At 38.3% G+C, this 17,730-nt stretch overlaps 3 protein-coding genes and 1 pseudogene across 3 annotated transcripts; 2 read left to right on the forward strand and 2 right to left on the reverse strand.

Moving 5' to 3' along the window:
- Window positions 1-2,656, forward strand: LOC106391676 (fluoride export protein 1-like). Its single transcript, XM_013832375.3, has 5 exons — window positions 1-220; window positions 654-1,083; window positions 1,341-1,716; window positions 1,787-2,211; window positions 2,292-2,656. The coding sequence occupies exons 2-5, from the start codon at window positions 724-726 to the stop codon at window positions 2,508-2,510; spliced, it is 1,380 nt and encodes a 459-aa protein (XP_013687829.1). The 5' UTR covers window positions 1-220; window positions 654-723; the 3' UTR covers window positions 2,511-2,656.
- A 655-nt stretch (window positions 2,657-3,311) lies between these two features.
- LOC106394534 lies at window positions 3,312-4,980 on the forward strand. Its single transcript, XM_013835103.3, has 7 exons — window positions 3,312-3,741; window positions 3,834-3,864; window positions 3,975-4,115; window positions 4,191-4,330; window positions 4,404-4,415; window positions 4,497-4,638; window positions 4,747-4,980. Exons 1-7 carry the CDS (start codon window positions 3,704-3,706, stop codon window positions 4,804-4,806), a joined length of 564 nt encoding a protein of 187 aa, XP_013690557.1. The 5' UTR covers window positions 3,312-3,703; the 3' UTR covers window positions 4,807-4,980.
- Window positions 4,981-5,259: 279 nt separating this feature from the next.
- LOC106395179 lies at window positions 5,260-7,454 on the reverse strand (annotated as a pseudogene).
- A 5,202-nt stretch (window positions 7,455-12,656) lies between these two features.
- LOC106395128 lies at window positions 12,657-14,395 on the reverse strand. Its single transcript, XM_013835650.3, has 3 exons — window positions 14,154-14,395; window positions 13,567-14,064; window positions 12,657-13,250 (listed from the first exon to the last, which is right to left on the reverse strand). The coding sequence occupies exons 1-3, from the start codon at window positions 14,245-14,247 to the stop codon at window positions 12,730-12,732; spliced, it is 1,113 nt and encodes a 370-aa protein (XP_013691104.1). The 5' UTR covers window positions 14,248-14,395; the 3' UTR covers window positions 12,657-12,729.
- Window positions 14,396-17,730: the final 3,335 nt, after the last annotated feature.

Genomic DNA, 17,730 nt, shown 5'->3' on the forward strand with positions numbered 1-17,730 from the left:
GGGATGATGTATGTGTTGAAACAAAAGAATGTGTGGACTTTATTGCATTAATATGTAAACAGTTACTGCGAATAAGAAAAAAAAAAACAAATTGATCTAAAACGCAGCGTATCAATCATACTTTGGTTGTTTTGTTCGTTATCTTCTTCAAACAACACAAAACAGAGAGAGGCTCTCACAGGTTGGATCAGATTCTTGACGTCGACGATTTCGCCAACAGGTAAAAGCTTCTGAATTTATTTCAAATGCATACAAAGATCTATTATTCATCACTCAAATAGAATCCCAATCTATTATCAAAAGTATTATTATTATTATTATTATTTAAATCTTCTCTCTTTTTCACTATTCTTAATTTGTTTAATCTATAAAGCAAATTAGTAATCTTTCATGTTTTTTTAGGGGATTGAAGTTAGGTTTTAGATTTTGTCTTTTTGGAGTTTGTCCTGATAGTGGATGACATATCTGCAAACTGTTCTTGACCCAATAAAGTTTCCTCCTTTATGTATAAATAAATCAACTTAAATCATAAAACTTTGCCTTCGATAATAGTTCTTGTTTCCCTAATGAGCCACTCTTTTTGACCTGTAATGCCTCTCTTTTGAACTTTCGTTTTTTATGTGTGGCTAATGGCCTAACGTGTGTATGTGCAGGTCATAACCTTTTATCATCATCACTATCTGCCTCCTTGGTCAACGCTGAGGTTTTAGGAACTTGAGTACAATGGATTCTGGTAATGGCCATCAAGAACCGTTTCGAACCAGGTCTTTTAGCCGAGAGAGCAGTTTAGCCTCTTCTTTGAGCTTATCACGTAGCTTGCCTCTATTCATTAGTACCAATGATGTGGATGATAGTGAGAGTGTCTCAGAGGCTGGGGATATTGGGGACCGCTCGCTCCGGAGAAGGCATAGTATTGGTAGAAGCAACCGTTTGTTTTCTTCTGAGGATTTGCTAGAACAAGGGGTGACTGATGATACTTCTCGTCAAGAACATGACCTTTCTGTAGTCAAACCTTTGCCTGAGCACATGACAACATCTCCTTTACCTACCAAATCACTCTTGTCACCTGAGACAAACAAACCGGTAAAAGACAATCTCTTACTTCTTGATATTCTGGAGGCCGCAGACGATTTAGTAAATATTTCAATAATTAAAAAAATAATAATTTGGGGTTTATGTTTACGTAATTTTCTTCGGAAATTTTGAGGGATATAAGCTAATGTTTCACTTATCTATGCCCGGGACCGGCCCTGCTTCTTATAGTCTTCACGTTAAAACTGTTAGTATTGGTTTCTCTGTTCAGTGTTTTGATTTAATGATAGCGCTTTGGTTTTGCATAGGTAAAGAAGGAGGAGCCTGTGCTACCAAAGTCCTTGGAATACATATCTTGCCTGATTCATTTGGCTGTTTTTGGGATTCTTGGAGCTATTACGAGATACTTGCTGCAGAAACTGTTTGGACCAAGTGTTGCTCGAGTAACCAGCGATGGGAGCATCTTGTACCTTGATCTTCCCTCCAACATGGTAGGATCATTCTTGATGGGTTGGTTCGGCGTCGTGTTCAAAGCAGACATAACCAGAGTTTCTGAGTTTTTAGCGATAGGATTATCGACTGGTTACTTAGGAAGCCTCACAACGTTCAGTGGCTGGAACCAGAAGATGCTGGATCTTAGTGCTGATGGCAAATGGCTATACGCTGTGCTTGGCTTCCTGTTAGGTAAAAACAGAGCACTCACCACTTAATTTAGATGAACAAACGTGCTAACAGCATAATCTTTTGGTTGCAGGATTGTTTCTTGCATCATACTCCATCATTCTTGGGGTAGAAACAGCCAAAGGTTTCAGATGGCTTCTTCAGAGAAGAGCTTCTTCTTCTTCTAAGGAGGAGAGAAACTCTTGTCTTCTTGAAGTTAACACGTTTAAGAGGCATCTTGTGTCTATGACCTTAATGGTTTTGTTGCTTGTGGCTTTACTCGCTGTGAGTGCCACTCAGCTTGTGAAAGAGTTTGACAAAGGAACAAGCGAGGCTCAGCTTTGGTTAGGTTGCTTAGTTGCAGCCCCTGGTGTCTGGCTCAGATGGTTTCTTGCTCGGCTCAATGGACGTGGACTGGGGAAAGATGGACAGTACTTGAGGTGGGTCCCGTTTGGAACTGTTATTGCGAATGTAGCTGCGGCTTCCGCCATGGCAGCTTTGGCCACGTTGAAAAAATCGGTATGAACTCTTTCTCGCTCTATCTATACCAGACAGATCACAGAATATAACATTCTTTGCATCTCTCTTTTGGGGAACAGGTGGACACTACAACATGTAACACGGTTGCTTCTAGCATACAGTTTGGTCTGTTGGGATGTCTAAGCACAGTTTCAACCTTTACGGCTGAGTTCAATGCCATGAGAGAAAGTGATTATCCATGGAGAGCCTATGCGTATGCATCTTTCACTATAGCGGTTTCTTTTGCAATTGGAACTGTTATATACTCTGTCCCTGTTTGGGTTGTAGGATTCAGTTAGTTAATATTCAAACTAGCTAGATGAGTCTTGTAAACAAAGAGTTTGGTGACAATCAAGTTACCCTTGTGCAGAAAAGTTTTAAGATCAAACTTGTATACTATAATGATAACTTTTGCATGTTTTACATGAAATATAATGATTCTATATTCCATACTTCAAAAAAAGAACACAAAAACCACTGACATACTAAACTCACGGTTCAGACGATTGTCGCACACTTGTTTCAACTTTTTCTCCATAAAACATGAAAAAAGAGATGTCAAGTCAGCATATGAGAAACAGCTTGTCTCTAGCTTTGCCAGATATGAAGAGAGACACTATTATGACTTGAGGATATGTGGTAGTAAACCAGATACAGAGCCGGTCCTAGACTTTAGTGATATGCGGGACAAATGTTACAACTGGTTTGGTTTGGTTTGGTTTGGTGTATTATTGTAGTAAGCCTGTTCTGTGGTCTACGCACGCATGTCCGAACGACTCACCTTCCCTCCTCTTAATTGTTGGCTGTTTTGCTTATTATAATTATGCTTCCCTAATGATTTTTTTTGGCTGAGTGATATTTTTATTTATATAACCTATGTTTGTTGAATTTCTCTCGGTTCAGCAAACAAAATAACTTTTTGTTGTGTCCATTTATAAATAAATAAATAAATCAATAAATAAATAAATAGCTAGATTATCCAAAAGAGATTTGTGATTGGTGGAGGAAAGATAATGATTCCCTGATCATAGTAATAAAATTTTGGCTAAGCAATTCTGTAAAAGGAGGGGGGCTAAGCATCGACATTGGTGAACTCCAAGGGGAGTTTACCCGGATTTCGAGAAAAAAAAAATATTAAAATAATAAAAATCAGTGAATCTGTCCAAGGGGAGTTCACTCCAGTGAACCCGGATCGTCACTGTAGCGCGGACCCCACGACACGTGGCGGCTCGCGATTGGTCCTATTAATAATTTTTTTTTTTTTTTTAACAAAAATAAAACAGAAAAAAAATAATAATAAAAAATGTTTTATGAACCTGGCGTTCACAAATGCGGATGGTCTAAGAACAAACAATTGCTAGTCGCTCTTTTGCATCTCAAAAGCAAAAAAGATTAAACCTTTGGTTTGGTTGGATCCGATAACGAGGGGAGAGATGAAGGTGAAGAGAAGAAGAAGAAGAAGAAGAAGAAGAAGGAGAAGACGACGGTGAGGATGCTCTGCGATTTCTGCGGATCATCATCCAGCAAGAGGTATAACATTCTAATTTTATGGGTTGGTTAGTTATAAGAAGATGGTCTTCTTCTTGTTGGTGGTTTTAGTATTTGATTCTTGGGTCTTGCAGATATGAACACACAAAACAAGAAGAAGCTCTGGTATTGTTCAAGTCCATCTCTCTCTCTCTCTCTCTCTCTCTCTCTCTCTCTCTCTCTCTCTCAATGTCTTTTGTTCTCACTCACCATATGTGTTTTTATTTGTGTCTAAGTTGATTGAGAGCGAACTCAAGCGACTACGGCTTTTGACCAGGAGAATGACTGGTAAAGATCTAGACGGCCTGACTTTCGCTGAGCTTCTACTACTTGAATCCCTTCTTAAACAAGTCTTGCTCATTGTGAAGAAGCTCAAGGTGAGAGAGAGAATACAAACAACCATAGAAGAGAAGCTATATCTAAAATCCTGTCTTGTTTTCTTTCTTTAACAGAAGAAGACAGAGCTGGAAGAAGAGCAAAGGCTGCAGAAGAAAGAAGCAGATGATGAGTGTGAAAAGATAGTACGAGGAGAGAGCTGGTGGTTTTGGCTCCTTGCAACAGACAAGAAGATGAAGAAGCACCACCACCACTGGTATATACATTATAATATTCCCTTCTTGTAGCCATGTTCTCTCAAAATGCTTCTTCTTGTGGTGTTTTTGCAGTCTCGAATTCAGGTTGAATACGAAAGACGTAGCTCTGAATCCATCCAGAGCGAGTTTGAGAGACTGTTAACTGATGGAGTTTTGTTGAAGCAGGAGGATGAGTGGTAGAGAGCTGGCAGGTATGACTTACTCTGAGCTCCGCTTGCTTGAAGATGAGATCAACCGTGGACTAATGGGGTTGCACGAGCAACAGTTTGGACCGAGGATGGAGCAAATTGCAACGCAGCAAAGTGAGGTAATACTAATAATCTATTGTATGTATGAGATCTTATTAAAAACCGATGGTGGTGGTTGGTTCTCACTTTTGTTTCTTGATGATTGATTGCTTGTTTGTCACAACAAGAAATTGATCTCGCAGTTGAGAGACGCTGATGAGAGACTCGGAACAGTTGATGGTTCTTGAGGAGCACCTGAGATGTTCTGTTGAGCAATGATCATTAATACTGTTCTCTGATAACTAACAAACTCCATTAGCACCGTGCTTATTATTTGGTCGACTAAAATTTTCTTCAATTGGCACAATTTACATTTAAATTTTTGTGTATGATATATTTTAGTGAATCTTTTATTATGTTGATTTTTTTTGGTTTTGAAGAGAATTATATCTAACAGATTTAAATGACACAAGTAAAAATAACTGCAATTTTAAAAAAAACCGACCCGAATTAATTTCAACACAAAAAGAGCTGGTCTGAATAAATTTGACCCAAAAATAACCAATATAGATTCAATCTAAAAACATGGGTATTCATGAGTGTATATATATATATATATATGTTTTGGTTTATTTTAATTTATGATTTAGTTGTTATATCATTTTGTTTGCGATCTTTACTATTCTATTTTTCATATCTTCAAGTAATATGAAACTTTAAGTGTCAGTTTCTAGAGTTTTTTTTTTAATTTCAATTAACTGTAATAAAATTTTAGTTGTTTTACAAATTTTTATGTAAATATGAAGCAATTCGGTTAAATTTTGATAGATACTAAATAGATACACGCTACATATCTAAAAGTTAGACTCAGACGGGTTAACTCAAACCAAACTGAAATTAAATTGACCCAATTGGATAGACTACATTAGCACGTTTTCTTTTTTTTTTTCTTTTTTTTTTTTTTAAATTTTAATTAGCACGTTTTCAATAGAGAAACATTACACAAGTTAAACATTAATAGATAGATACATAAAACCGTCTCGAGTCAAGGGGACAAGACAGAGTAGATTAAACAAGGCAGATGATCACATTGCGTCTGGTTCAACCGGTTTGAATTCATGGCATGGTCCTCCTGTGACGGTTTTGGAATCTTCTGAGCTTCCTGGAAACGGTAACAAGCGCCGGTTTTGATCTTTTCCGCGAGGTAATGTCACCACGATAGCTCTCGTCCTTGACAATGTCCAATGAACACCGCCCATATCTTGCTCCTTTCAAAACAAACAGACAAAGAATATGTGAGAGTAAGACAAAAGCGGCTTAGGGGGATGGATTTACTTACTACTTAGAGAAAACGATAGCAATCTGATCACTGTTTTACCTCTTTCTGCTGCCTTGCAATCTGTTCCCTTCTTGGTCCCAGCTGTTGGTCCCTCAAACCCACCAATGCATGCAGTATCTTAGTGTCAAGTAGGAGCAGGTCAGAGGAGATCATGCCCTCCAGCTCTCTGCCATTCATTCTCCTGTGAAGATTAAACAAACACCACAAAAAAAAAAAAAATGAATCCAAAATTAATATTAAAAAAAAAAAAAAAGGAAGAGACTTCTACCGAGCAAAACAGTCCATTACTAGTTCAAAAGCCACAATCTCTCCAGCTCCTTGTGCACAGGTTCAGAGCTACGTCTCTCAAATTCTCTCTTCATCTTAAGCTGCAAGAACAAAAACGTGAGAGGCAAGAAAAGAGAGATAGGGACCAGAGGCTGACAACAATATACAAGCACGCACCAGTGGCGCTTCATGATCTTGTTTCTCCTCTCTTTCTTCTTTAGAGCTGGTATATAATCAAAAAAAAAAAAAATTGGTTCAATGAGCAAAAAAAATAAAAGTGATACATAATCAGACATCTACTAAATCTAAGAAGCCAAGTTTGATACAATCAATAAACCAAAAAAAAATATTGATTTTTGTGTCTCATCTAGCTCATTATTAAAAACTCATGTTTCTTACCTGGAGGTAGAGGATTTGCGCAGCCTTTCATCTTCTTCGAGCTTAATCTTCTTCTGCAATAGATTAAAACAAGATTACAAAACATGATCAATGACTAAAAAGAGACAACAAGATTACCTTTTGGTCAATCACAATGAGCCGGACCTCCTTTAAGTGACTTAGAAGGGATAGCAGCTCGGAGAAACTCACACTGTCGTCTTTACCATTCATCCTGCTGATCAAAAGCTGTAACCTCTGGACCTCTCGCTGCAGAGACAAGAAGAGATTCAAACGGATGATCGTTGAAAAAGAAGAAGTGCTTATATATATACACATACATATCACAGCTTCATTGTCTTGTCCCTCTAGACTTTGCTCAGAGCTGCATCCGTATCTGTACAAAAGATCCGATTTTGAGATGATCCAAAGACCTAAATTGAACAGAGAAACTCTAGGAAACAGAACCGTTTCCGGTTTACCTGCTGCTGCAGCAGAAATTGCACAACACACTCGCCTTCTCCTCCGTCATCTCTGAAAAAAACCCAAATCGATCCAAAAAGGTTTGATCTTCTTGTTGTGTCTTAAAGAGAGAGAGGGAGAGAGGGTTATATACCCGGTTAAGTTGGGTTGGTTCGAATTAAACGGATTGAAACATTTCGTTATATACCCGGTTAAGATCGGTTCGAGTTTACCGGATTATATTAGCAAAATAGATATTTACTCTTTAATAAAGGGACATTCCTATATTTTTTGGATACTAATTTTATTAACATTTCTTTTCTTCCTTTTTTTAAACAAAGGAAAATTCCTTCTTTTTTTTTTAAATCGACTTATTTATTTGTTAATAGACACAAAAAAAAAGTTATTTCGTTTGCTGAATTCCACAAACATATGTAGATCATATATTACAAAAAAAAAACTTTTATCACTCAGCCAAAAAAAAACTATTACTTCTATATGATTAGGGAAGCATTATCTTCCTCCACAAATCACAAATCTATCTGGAGTAATAATTTATAAGGAAACCATGATTCCTTCTTTAAGTTCTTGTGCTTTTTAAGCTTCATGTGATCATTTTATTGAAAGATAGATTGCTTGAGATATTCAGATATCTAACTAAATGGTTCACCCACCGCACCTTGAACTCCTCATCACTCATCTCACAAAGTTTACTCTCAAAACTTCTTTGATAAAAACTCCACTCCCGTATCTATTGTAAGAGTATGGAAAGTGTATAATCATTAACGTCTATCAACGGCTATATCGTCTGTAATTAGTCTATTGTATCTCCTAGAATATTGCCTTGCCTTTCTTGTAATCATCTCTGTACATATAAGAACAGAGCTCCTTACTCAATTATATTCATTCAATTCCAATACTCAATATGGTATCAGAGCCCTATAGGTGAAAACCTATTTTTTTTTTTTCTTTTCTCTTCCGCCTCTCTTCTCCCAAATCTCGTTTCTTCTTCTTGTCTCAGACCTAACTTTCTCTCCAAGTATCAATGACAATGAATGAACACACGGCTGAACGTACGGTTGTGTTCAATCCCCATGATCCACGCACCACCCTGCTCTCGGTCAACATGTCGAGCGTGACCAAACTCACCACGACGAACTATCTGATGTGGAGTCGCCAGATCCGTGCGCTTCTTGAGGGTCATGAACTTCATCACTTTATTGATGATAACAACACCGCACCTGCTCCGACTATTAATGTTCATGGCGAGGCTCAACCAAACCCGGCGTTTGCTCCTTGGAGGCGACAAGACCGGCTTCTCTACAGCGCTATCATAGGTGCGATCACCTTACCGGTTCAGACCGTCGTCTCCAGCGCAACAACAACAAAAGAGGTGTGGACTATTCTCCTGTCTACCTTTGGCATTCCGACTCGTGGTCATGTGCGCCAGATCAAAAAGCAAATTGAATCTTCTGTCAAAGGTACCAAGACCATTAGTGAATATCTGCGCCTAGTTAAGTCCAAGGTTGATGAGCTAGCCTTGCTCGGCAAGCCAATGGATCCAGAAGATGTTACTGAGAGAATTCTTGATGGACTCCTTGAGGAGTACAAACCAGAGATTGATGCTATCAACGGCCGTGACACTACGATCCCGTTCACTGAGCTATACGAAAGACTCATTAATCGCGAGGCCATGCTCATGTGTAAAGACTCTTCTGCTGCGACTCCGATTGTGGCACACACTACTGATGCTAGACCACGCTCTCACTGGAAGAACAATAACAACAATCACAACAACTATTCGCAGAACAGAGGGAATCAAGCCACATTTCAACCAAGGTTTAACAAACCTTATCTTGGCAGATGTCAAGCATGCGGCACACAAGGACATAGTGCCAAGTATTGTCCACAGTTCCGTCTTGTTCGAGGTGCAGCAACGCCACCACAAGCGACTGCAATGCGACCTCAACAGTCTTGGAACTCTCAACAACTCAACCTGGCGTGGCATCCTCAAGCTAATCAAGCAATCATGCCTTCTCCGATGAATCAACCAATCATGTCTGATGCATCTACATGGCTCTTTGATAGTGGCGCTTCCCACCACATGACATCTGACTTGGCTAATCTGTCTCTCCACAATCCTTACAGTGGCGGTGATGGTGTCTTACTCGGTGATGGGTCAGGCCTCAACATCTCCCACACTGGTTCTTTATCTCTTCCTTCTTATACAAAACCTTTCTTTCTTAACAGTGTATTATGTGTTCCATCGTTACAAAAGAACTTAATTTCTGTGTTTCAATTATGCTCAACTAATGGGGTTGCTGTCACGTTTACTCCAACTTACTTTCAGGTGAGAGACTTGCAGATGGGGGCTCTTCGTCTGGAGGGCAAGCCTAAAGATGGTACCTATGAATGGCCGCTTTCAAAAACCTCTAAACCTCCTTCTCTTGCGTTTGCTTCAGCTGTCAAGACCACTATGTCTGATTGGCACTCGCGTCTTGGTCATCCTGCTTTTCCAATTCTTCAAAAACTAGTTTCTATTTATCAGTGACCTACTACATCTAGTGTTTTAATGGCTTCTCCATGCACTTCTTGCTCTATTAATAAAATGCACAAGTTGCCTTTTAAAAATTCTACTTTGCGATCATCTTTTCCGCTTGATATAGTCTTTTCAGATGTGTGGACATCTCCACAAATTTCAGAAGATGGTTTTAAGTATTATGTTATTTTTGTAGATCATTTTACACGCTATACATGGTTATATCCATTGAAACAAAAATCCCAAGTGTTTGATGTTTTTACTAGATTCAAAGTCTTGGTTGAAAATCGATTTCAAACCAAACTTAGAACTCTATACACTGACAATGGGGGTGAATATATAGCGTTAGCATCCTTTTTAGCTTCTCATGGCATCTCTCATATGACAAGTCCGCCGCATACTCCAGAACATAACGGTATATCGGAGCGTAGACATCGACATATAGTCGAGACTGGTCTTGCTCTGTTATCTCATGCTTCAATGCCTAAATCGTTTTGGACTTATGCATTTGCTACGGCTGTCTATCTTATAAACAGAATGCCAACTCCGGTTTTAAATTTTCAAACTCCTTTTCAAAAGTTACATGGACATGTTCCAAATTATGAAAAACTTCGGATCTTTGGCTGCCTGTGTTTTCCATGGCTTAGACCATATGCATCTAACAAGCTTGATGCACGATCGACACCTTGTGTCTTTCTAGGCTATTCAATAACACAGCGTGCCTATTTCTGTTTTGATAGAGAAACAAAATGGATTTATACTTCGCGTCATGTAGTTTTTCATGAATCGGTTTTCCATTCTCTATTTCTTCTTCAAAAGTTTCAACAGAGGATGATCAAGATGTCCCCACTCGCTCTCATCCTGTTGTCTCTCTTATACCGCAACCGGTTCCTCATGCTGAACCCCCACCCGCAACAAACCCACCTCAGCCTAACCCTCCTGCTACTACCACTCCCAGCAACACTCCACCTCTCGATGTTCCTTTACCTCCTCCATCCATACCACCTTCAACCCAACTTCCTCAACCTACTCGCGCGAGTACTCGTACCCGGAAACCAGTCCAGAAACTAAACCTTCATACTACCACTACCTCGCTCTTGGAACAGATTCCTAAAACAGTTGTTGAAGCCCTCAAGAGCCCCCATTGGCGCAAAGCTATGAGTGATGAGTTTGATGCTCAAACAGGGAATCATTCATGGGATTTAGAAACACTAACTGAAGCAGCTAATCATGTTAATGTTGTAGGTTGCAGGTGGATCTTCACCATAAAGAGAAACGCAGATGGCTCCATAGCTCGCTACAAAGCCAGACTTGTTGCCAAGGGTTACACTCAAAGACCAGGTGTCGATTATCATGACACATTTAGTCCAGTCGTGAAGCCGGCCACAATCAGGACCATTCTCAGCATTGCAGTTACTAAAAATTGGAACCTGCGTCAACTTGATGTCAACAATGCATTTCTTCAAGGTCATCTCAAAGAAGATGTCTACATGATGCAACCCCCAGGTTTTATTGATAAAGATAATCCCACTGCAGTGTGTAAGCTCCGGAAGGCTATTTATGGACTTAAACAAGCCCCACGGGCATGGTACAATGAGCTCCGCACGTTTCTTCTCCAGTCTGGTTTCAAGAACTCAGTAGCGGATGCCTCTCTCTTTATCTACAACAAGAATGGGGTTCTCATCTACATGCTTGCCTACGTAGATGATTTGATCATCACTGGAAACAGTCCCTCTCATACATCCCGGTTTATCGAATCCTTATCTCAACGTTTTTCTTTAAAAGATTTAGATGACTTGTCGTTCTTTCTTGGCATAGAAGTAATTAGGACAAAGGAGGGCATGCACTTGAATCAAAGTCGTTACATATTAGATCTTCTACATCGTACAAAAATGGCTGACTGTCATTCTATCAAGACACCTATGTGTTCTAACACTACTTTAACGTTGTCTTCAGGTACTCCTTTGGCTGATCCTTCAGAATATCGAGCAGTAGTCGGCAGCCTCCAGTATCTCTCATTGACGCGGCCTGACATCTCCTTTCCAGTAAATAAGCTGTCTCAGTTCATGCACAAGCCCACCACTGACCACTGGCAAGCAGTCAAGCGCATCCTTCGTTATCTTGCTGGCACAACCACATGCGGCATCTTTCTTCCAGCTCACAACACTCCTAGTCTTCACGCGTTCACTGATGCGGATTGGGCTGGGAACCGAGACGACTATACTTCCACTGGTGCTTATATAGTCTATCTTGGTCGTCATCCTATTGCTTGGTCATCTAAGAAACAAACTGGTGTAGCTCGATCATCAACAGAAGCAGAGTATCGGTCTCTTGCATCCACTACAGCTGAAGTCTGCTGGCTTCAGTCTCTTCTGTCCGAGCTTGAAGCCCCATCTCCTACTAAACCAGTCATCTACTGTGACAATATTGGAGCTACATACCTTGCTGCCAATCCGGTCTTTCATTCCAGAATGAAACATCTTGCTCTTGACTATCATTTTGTTCGACAATTTGTGCAAAGCGGTGAACTGCGCGTATCTCACGTCAACTCAGCTGATCAACTTGCCGACGCACTGACGAAGCCATTACCTCGCACACGGTTTGATTCTCTACTAGTCAAGATCGGACTCTCGAATGGCCGTCCGTCTTGAGGGGGTGTGTAAGAGTATGGAAAGTGTATAATCATTAACGTCTATCAACGGCTATATCGTCTGTAATTAGTCTATTGTATCTCCTAGAATATTGCCTTGCCTTTCTTGTAATCATCTCTGTACATATAAGAACAGAGCTCCTTACTCAATTATATTCATTCAATTCCAATACTCAATATCTATATGTCCAGGAAAATCGTGAGTATTCTCATAAAATATCAATCTCATTAATTCTCTTTGAAATTGACTACGTTATTCATCTTCAATGGGCAGGATTAATTATTCTCACCGAAGATAAACGATTTTCTCATTGGTCAGATTATAGTTTCTTTTATAGTTATTTGCCAACGAAATGGACACTAACAGAAATGTAACTTTTCAGGTTTCAAAGTACCTATATAGTTAGAAGTGACTAAACGTGTAAGGGAGAAGTATAAAAGTGCATGTGACTCAACAACAACATGCTTATGAATAAAAAACGGTTTTTTTATTGTAACATTCAGTATGAATATATAATCAAGAAGGACCCTTCAAATTATTAATTGGCCGGAAGTACAATAACACTATCAAGAACAGGTCCACAAAGATGGCCAAAGTCATGAAGTTTAGTATGATAAAACGCACTGTAAAAAGTCAACCTAGTACGGTTTGAATCGGCAACAAACTTAAAATGTCCTGTTTTGTAAGCTCCTTTACCTTCTGACACGAAAGGAAGCTTGAACGGTTGTTTTCCCGCAAACGCCTCCACCATCATCGACCCGTGGCAGCCGTTTTGAGCGTCTCCCACCGTGAAAGAGAGCATATACGCCTTTCCGGCGACGGTACGTATGATCTGAGCGATTGCACTTTCTCTTCCAGCAACTAGCTCGACGGCTGAAAGGCCAAAGGGAACCTTGAAATGACGTTTATCGATATACTTCACCGGTTTGAGGGACTCGATGATCCATCCTGGAAGTGGAGAGATGATGTCTTGGATCCTTGCCGGAATCAAGATTCCGGTAGAGTAGTTAGCAAAAGCGTGAGGGCCAATCTCAAACCCTTCGTTTTTCACCAAGTTTCCTGTGATATGTCACGTGACGATGAAGAAACAAAGTTACATGGTGGAATAGAAACATCAAGGTGAAATGAAGGACTAAAATCGCAAATAATTTTATATTATTTATTTATTGGCAAACTGTATATATATTGTTCAAAACTAACAATGTTGTTTGATTTAGACTATTTTAGATCGATCTAGACTATTTTTAATCAATTTAAGATGGTTAAAACCCATTTAAACGTTTAGATCAGATATTTAAGAAGATTTTTTTGGTTAAGCAGCTTACGCCGATTTTTATAATACTGGTAATAGATGATATTAGTTTAGAATTGTTACCTCTGTTATACTTGAGAGGAAGTATCTCTTTGATAGCAACAACATCGACGAGGGGTCCACACGTACGGTCTTCTTGAACACCAGGGTTATGGAAAGTGACTTTAACTACGTCGGACATTGACCTGAAAGCCCAAGCATAAGTGTCACCACCGTCGGAGCTAAAGACTGTCTGGATGGGAAGCTCATTGGCCTGGCCGGGCACAGAGACTTTGATGTTCTCATCCTGAGCACAACTCCTCGTGGCTCCGAATGTTAGAGAGTAGACCAAGCCACGCTTCACTCTCACGTATTGAGAGATGGAGGCTAAGCTTCCCAGTCTAACCGCGTGGACCCCACGTGGGACGGGAAAATAGAATCCTCCGGGCTGAGGCCCACCGGAGACTAACTCAACTTGACCGGAGATTTGCCAGTGAGGGAGAGAGTTTCTGCCGATTATTTGTCGACTCTTCATGTTTGATTTTAGAGGGGTGTGCTCAAAGTTGCCATTTGGAAGAAGCCCTATATATATGAATATAGAGATGGAAAAACATAACATTATAAATTCACATTTGACTAAACGGTTTAGCTAGTGAATATGAGTTTCTTACCATCGAGATGAGGAGTTCGACGTGGTCGGGCGCTGTGCGAGCCATGGCATAGAGAGAGGAGGAGAAGAAAGCAAAGAGAGTGATAAAGAGACATTTTAAGATCACTGCTCTTATTAATTAGCTCACTTATATCAAGAAGAACCTTGTAACCTATATATAGGGTTAGGTAACACTAACACATACTGTAATAAATTAGTAAATAAGAGAAGATGATGAAGCTTCGTGTACATTTTATGAAGTATAGAATAGAATTGTTTATTTAAAGAATAGATGAGCAGACGCATAATATAAGAGTCGCGAACGCAAACTAGGGCCACGTTGAAGACTGCACCTTACGAGCCGCATTGTGTGACTCATTGTCTGTCATGTTATATCGATCCATTGTACAAGATCGAATATTATTAATTAACACTAACTTTTCAAATTGAATTATAGTCTCTCTACTTTTATACACGTCGAATATCTAAATGATTTTATTAATTAGTAACACATCACTAACGATATAAAGCTCAACATTTGTAATGTGGTAAATTGAACTTTTTCTTAAACATTTACCCAACGTTCAATCGTTTAACATATGGACTAATTGTGTGTTTTCTTAGTTTTCTTGTATTTTTTTGGTCAAAATATGAGAAATTTTAAGCAACAAAGTGGACTAAAAAAACTTATTCCATCTACTCATGACTTTATTTGGATTAGTTAGATTTACCTAAACGACATTAACTTTGTTTTGTTTTTGTTTTACTCATGAACTATATATTATTAATCTAAACCATAAATACAATTCATGAGTGAGTCCTACATCCAGTTGATAAAGCTTAAATATTATATGTTTTAAAAAGAAAGCATATTATATATGATCTTATGATACTGGAGTCGATTTAGCTATTAGATCTGTAAATGCACCACGAACTTTCTATACATTGAATCGTACGTTAGCAAAACATAGTCAACTTGTCGGTTCCTTTTTCTGCAATCGACGTTGTAATTTGGTTTGTTTAATAAAGATTCACGTTTAACTTATATAAGGAATACCAACGTTTATACGAATAAAACAGTAGACGAGATTTTCAATTAAATGCGGCAAGCGGCATGTGTGGACATATGAAAGTCCACATTTGGTCTCCGCTGATTAATCATCGCCATGATTTGCTCATTAAGTCAAACTAATTTACGTCCAAACATTAAAGCCATACCAAACCGATCCATGTTTACTTTGAATAACTATGAAAATAGTTGAACTTCAAAAATCTAAAACCAATATCAAAAGCCAAAACTGCTGAACATCTCTAATTTTAACGATGTTCGGCATATCTACCGACCTTGTAAGTTTGTAGGTGTAAATTTAAGGAGTTCTATAATTGGATCGGAATTGGAGGGAAAATCTTTGCCTAGTTGCTTGCACCGCAAACAACATAAGAATTTTTGATCGATCAGCTTCGAAAAACCTTCCCCTTCTGCATCCAGTGACGCAATATCATCCTGGAGGAAATGATCAACCGAGAGGAAAAAAGGTTTTGATGTTTTAAGTTATTCGAATCCAATCATATAATTCAACTATAAACAAGCTTGAATTTTTCAGGGACTGCACTTGGTAACCACAAAGCCCATATGAAGTGGAAATAATTCCATGGTAGCCCCATAAGATATATAGTCCAGTTCAGTTCGGCCCATTACCTGGAGCCATGATTTTAGTTTGGAAATATAGTTTGTATTTTTTCAGTATTATGAAATTTAATGTTGAAAACTGCTATAAGAAAAGCAAAAAGAAACTGCTATAAAATAAGAGGGACAGACCATGATCCAAAGGTCATGATATGTGTCCGATAAAGCGAGAGCTAAAGTCTCAATCAACATTACTGCCAAAGATATATTTGTGTGACATTTTTCTAATCACTTTCTTTATGAAAAAAAGGAATAGAAAAAGTTGTATAAAATGATAGAAAATAAACAACAAAAAAAGTGGGGATAGCTTTGCTTCAACCTTCCACATGCCCCATTTGGTACACTACAAGATGGACAGCCGAGTTATGTCCTTTCACATTTCCTTTCATTTTTGTATTTCTTATATACTTTTTGAGAAAAGAGTATATTTCTTACATATTTATACATTTTTCAGTAACTGACATAAGCCTTTACAACTAATATGAACGTTAACATTATATGAAAAGTATTATAAACTTACACTAAAATATATGCGAAGGAAAATAAGGGTTTCTGAATTCATTGGTCACCAAAGTTTCGCAAAACACTAAATAAATCGTACAGTTTGTTAGCTAAAGTTGGTGATTAATAATTATAATATAAAGTTTTTGGTGCGACATACCACAAATCCGTAATGATGAGAGCATAAATCTCGCCTTAATCTTCGTTTTAAGAATCCGAAAGCAAAGTCATAAATTGCAGTTTCAAAAATGATTACGCAGAAAGTTTGTTTGATAGGTAAAGCATTCATATGGTAATGACTTAGTTCTCACTGTAATCATTGGTTAACATTTTTTTTTGTTGTTAACTGATGAAACTTTGAAACAACGAATTTGACTTTTAAGAATAGCTTACTCTCCTTTCTTCACGAGTTTAAAGCAACGAGGTGTTTCCATCATTATGTCTTCTCTTTTTCTTCCTGCTCTTCTTATGATTTGCCTGATACCTTTTAATACTAATCAGATAATAAAATGTACGGGAAATTCAGTGAAATATGAAGGAAGATTTAATCCCAATTACACTGACAAAAAACATCAAAAGGCAAACCAAATGTTAAATAAAAAAACTGAGTTTACATTGTAAAACAATAATGAAAAAGAATGAAATGGAAAAAAAAATCCAAACAAAAACTTGAATATGTAAAATAGTGACATAATTTATTTAAAACCCAATTTATACCGTTTAAAAAAAGCATTTAGAATATTAAAATCCGAATCAACTGTTTTTTTGGTAATCAAATCAACTTTTTTTGCTAACTACTGTTCTCAGAAGTGACCTCTAAGATTGTTTTATATTAAGAGAAATTGACCAAATCCAAAAGAAGAAGTTCAACATTTTCTTGGTACTATGAGTTGTGAAAATTCACACCAAAACTAAACACAGGGAACGTTTTAGGTTTATAATCGAATATGTTTTGGAATTAAGTATAGAGATTTGAGAAAATAAAACTTGCTATTGTCGTTATGAAATCAAAATAAAAGAATAGACGATGGGACGGGGGTGAGTGGTGGTGGTCGAGGTAGACAAAGTTGGGTCCTACAATTTGCCTAACCATAAGAGCCACTTTCCTTTTGTACCCACCCCGTGAGTGACCCCCCACACACTCTTTCTCGTTCTATTATATGAGTTCTCAATCTTTTTGTTTGATCTTCAATACAATTCTGAAATTAAACCTATCATGTACAGGGAGTCGACATTACCAGCTATTCTACATTTTCTCTATGTTTTTTCTTTTAGCATTTGACTTAGAGAAATTGTAATAGATATATTAGTGCTTTAGTGCGGTGAAGATATGCTGAAGACCAGTTACACAAAAAAGATGCCGGAGACATTCTTCCACAACAACACTCAGCTAACACGATCAAAATAACAA

Source organism: Brassica napus, chromosome C4 (assembly GCF_020379485.1).
Source record: "Brassica napus cultivar Da-Ae chromosome C4, Da-Ae, whole genome shotgun sequence".
In the NCBI taxonomy this organism is placed as follows: domain Eukaryota; kingdom Viridiplantae; phylum Streptophyta; class Magnoliopsida; order Brassicales; family Brassicaceae; genus Brassica; species Brassica napus.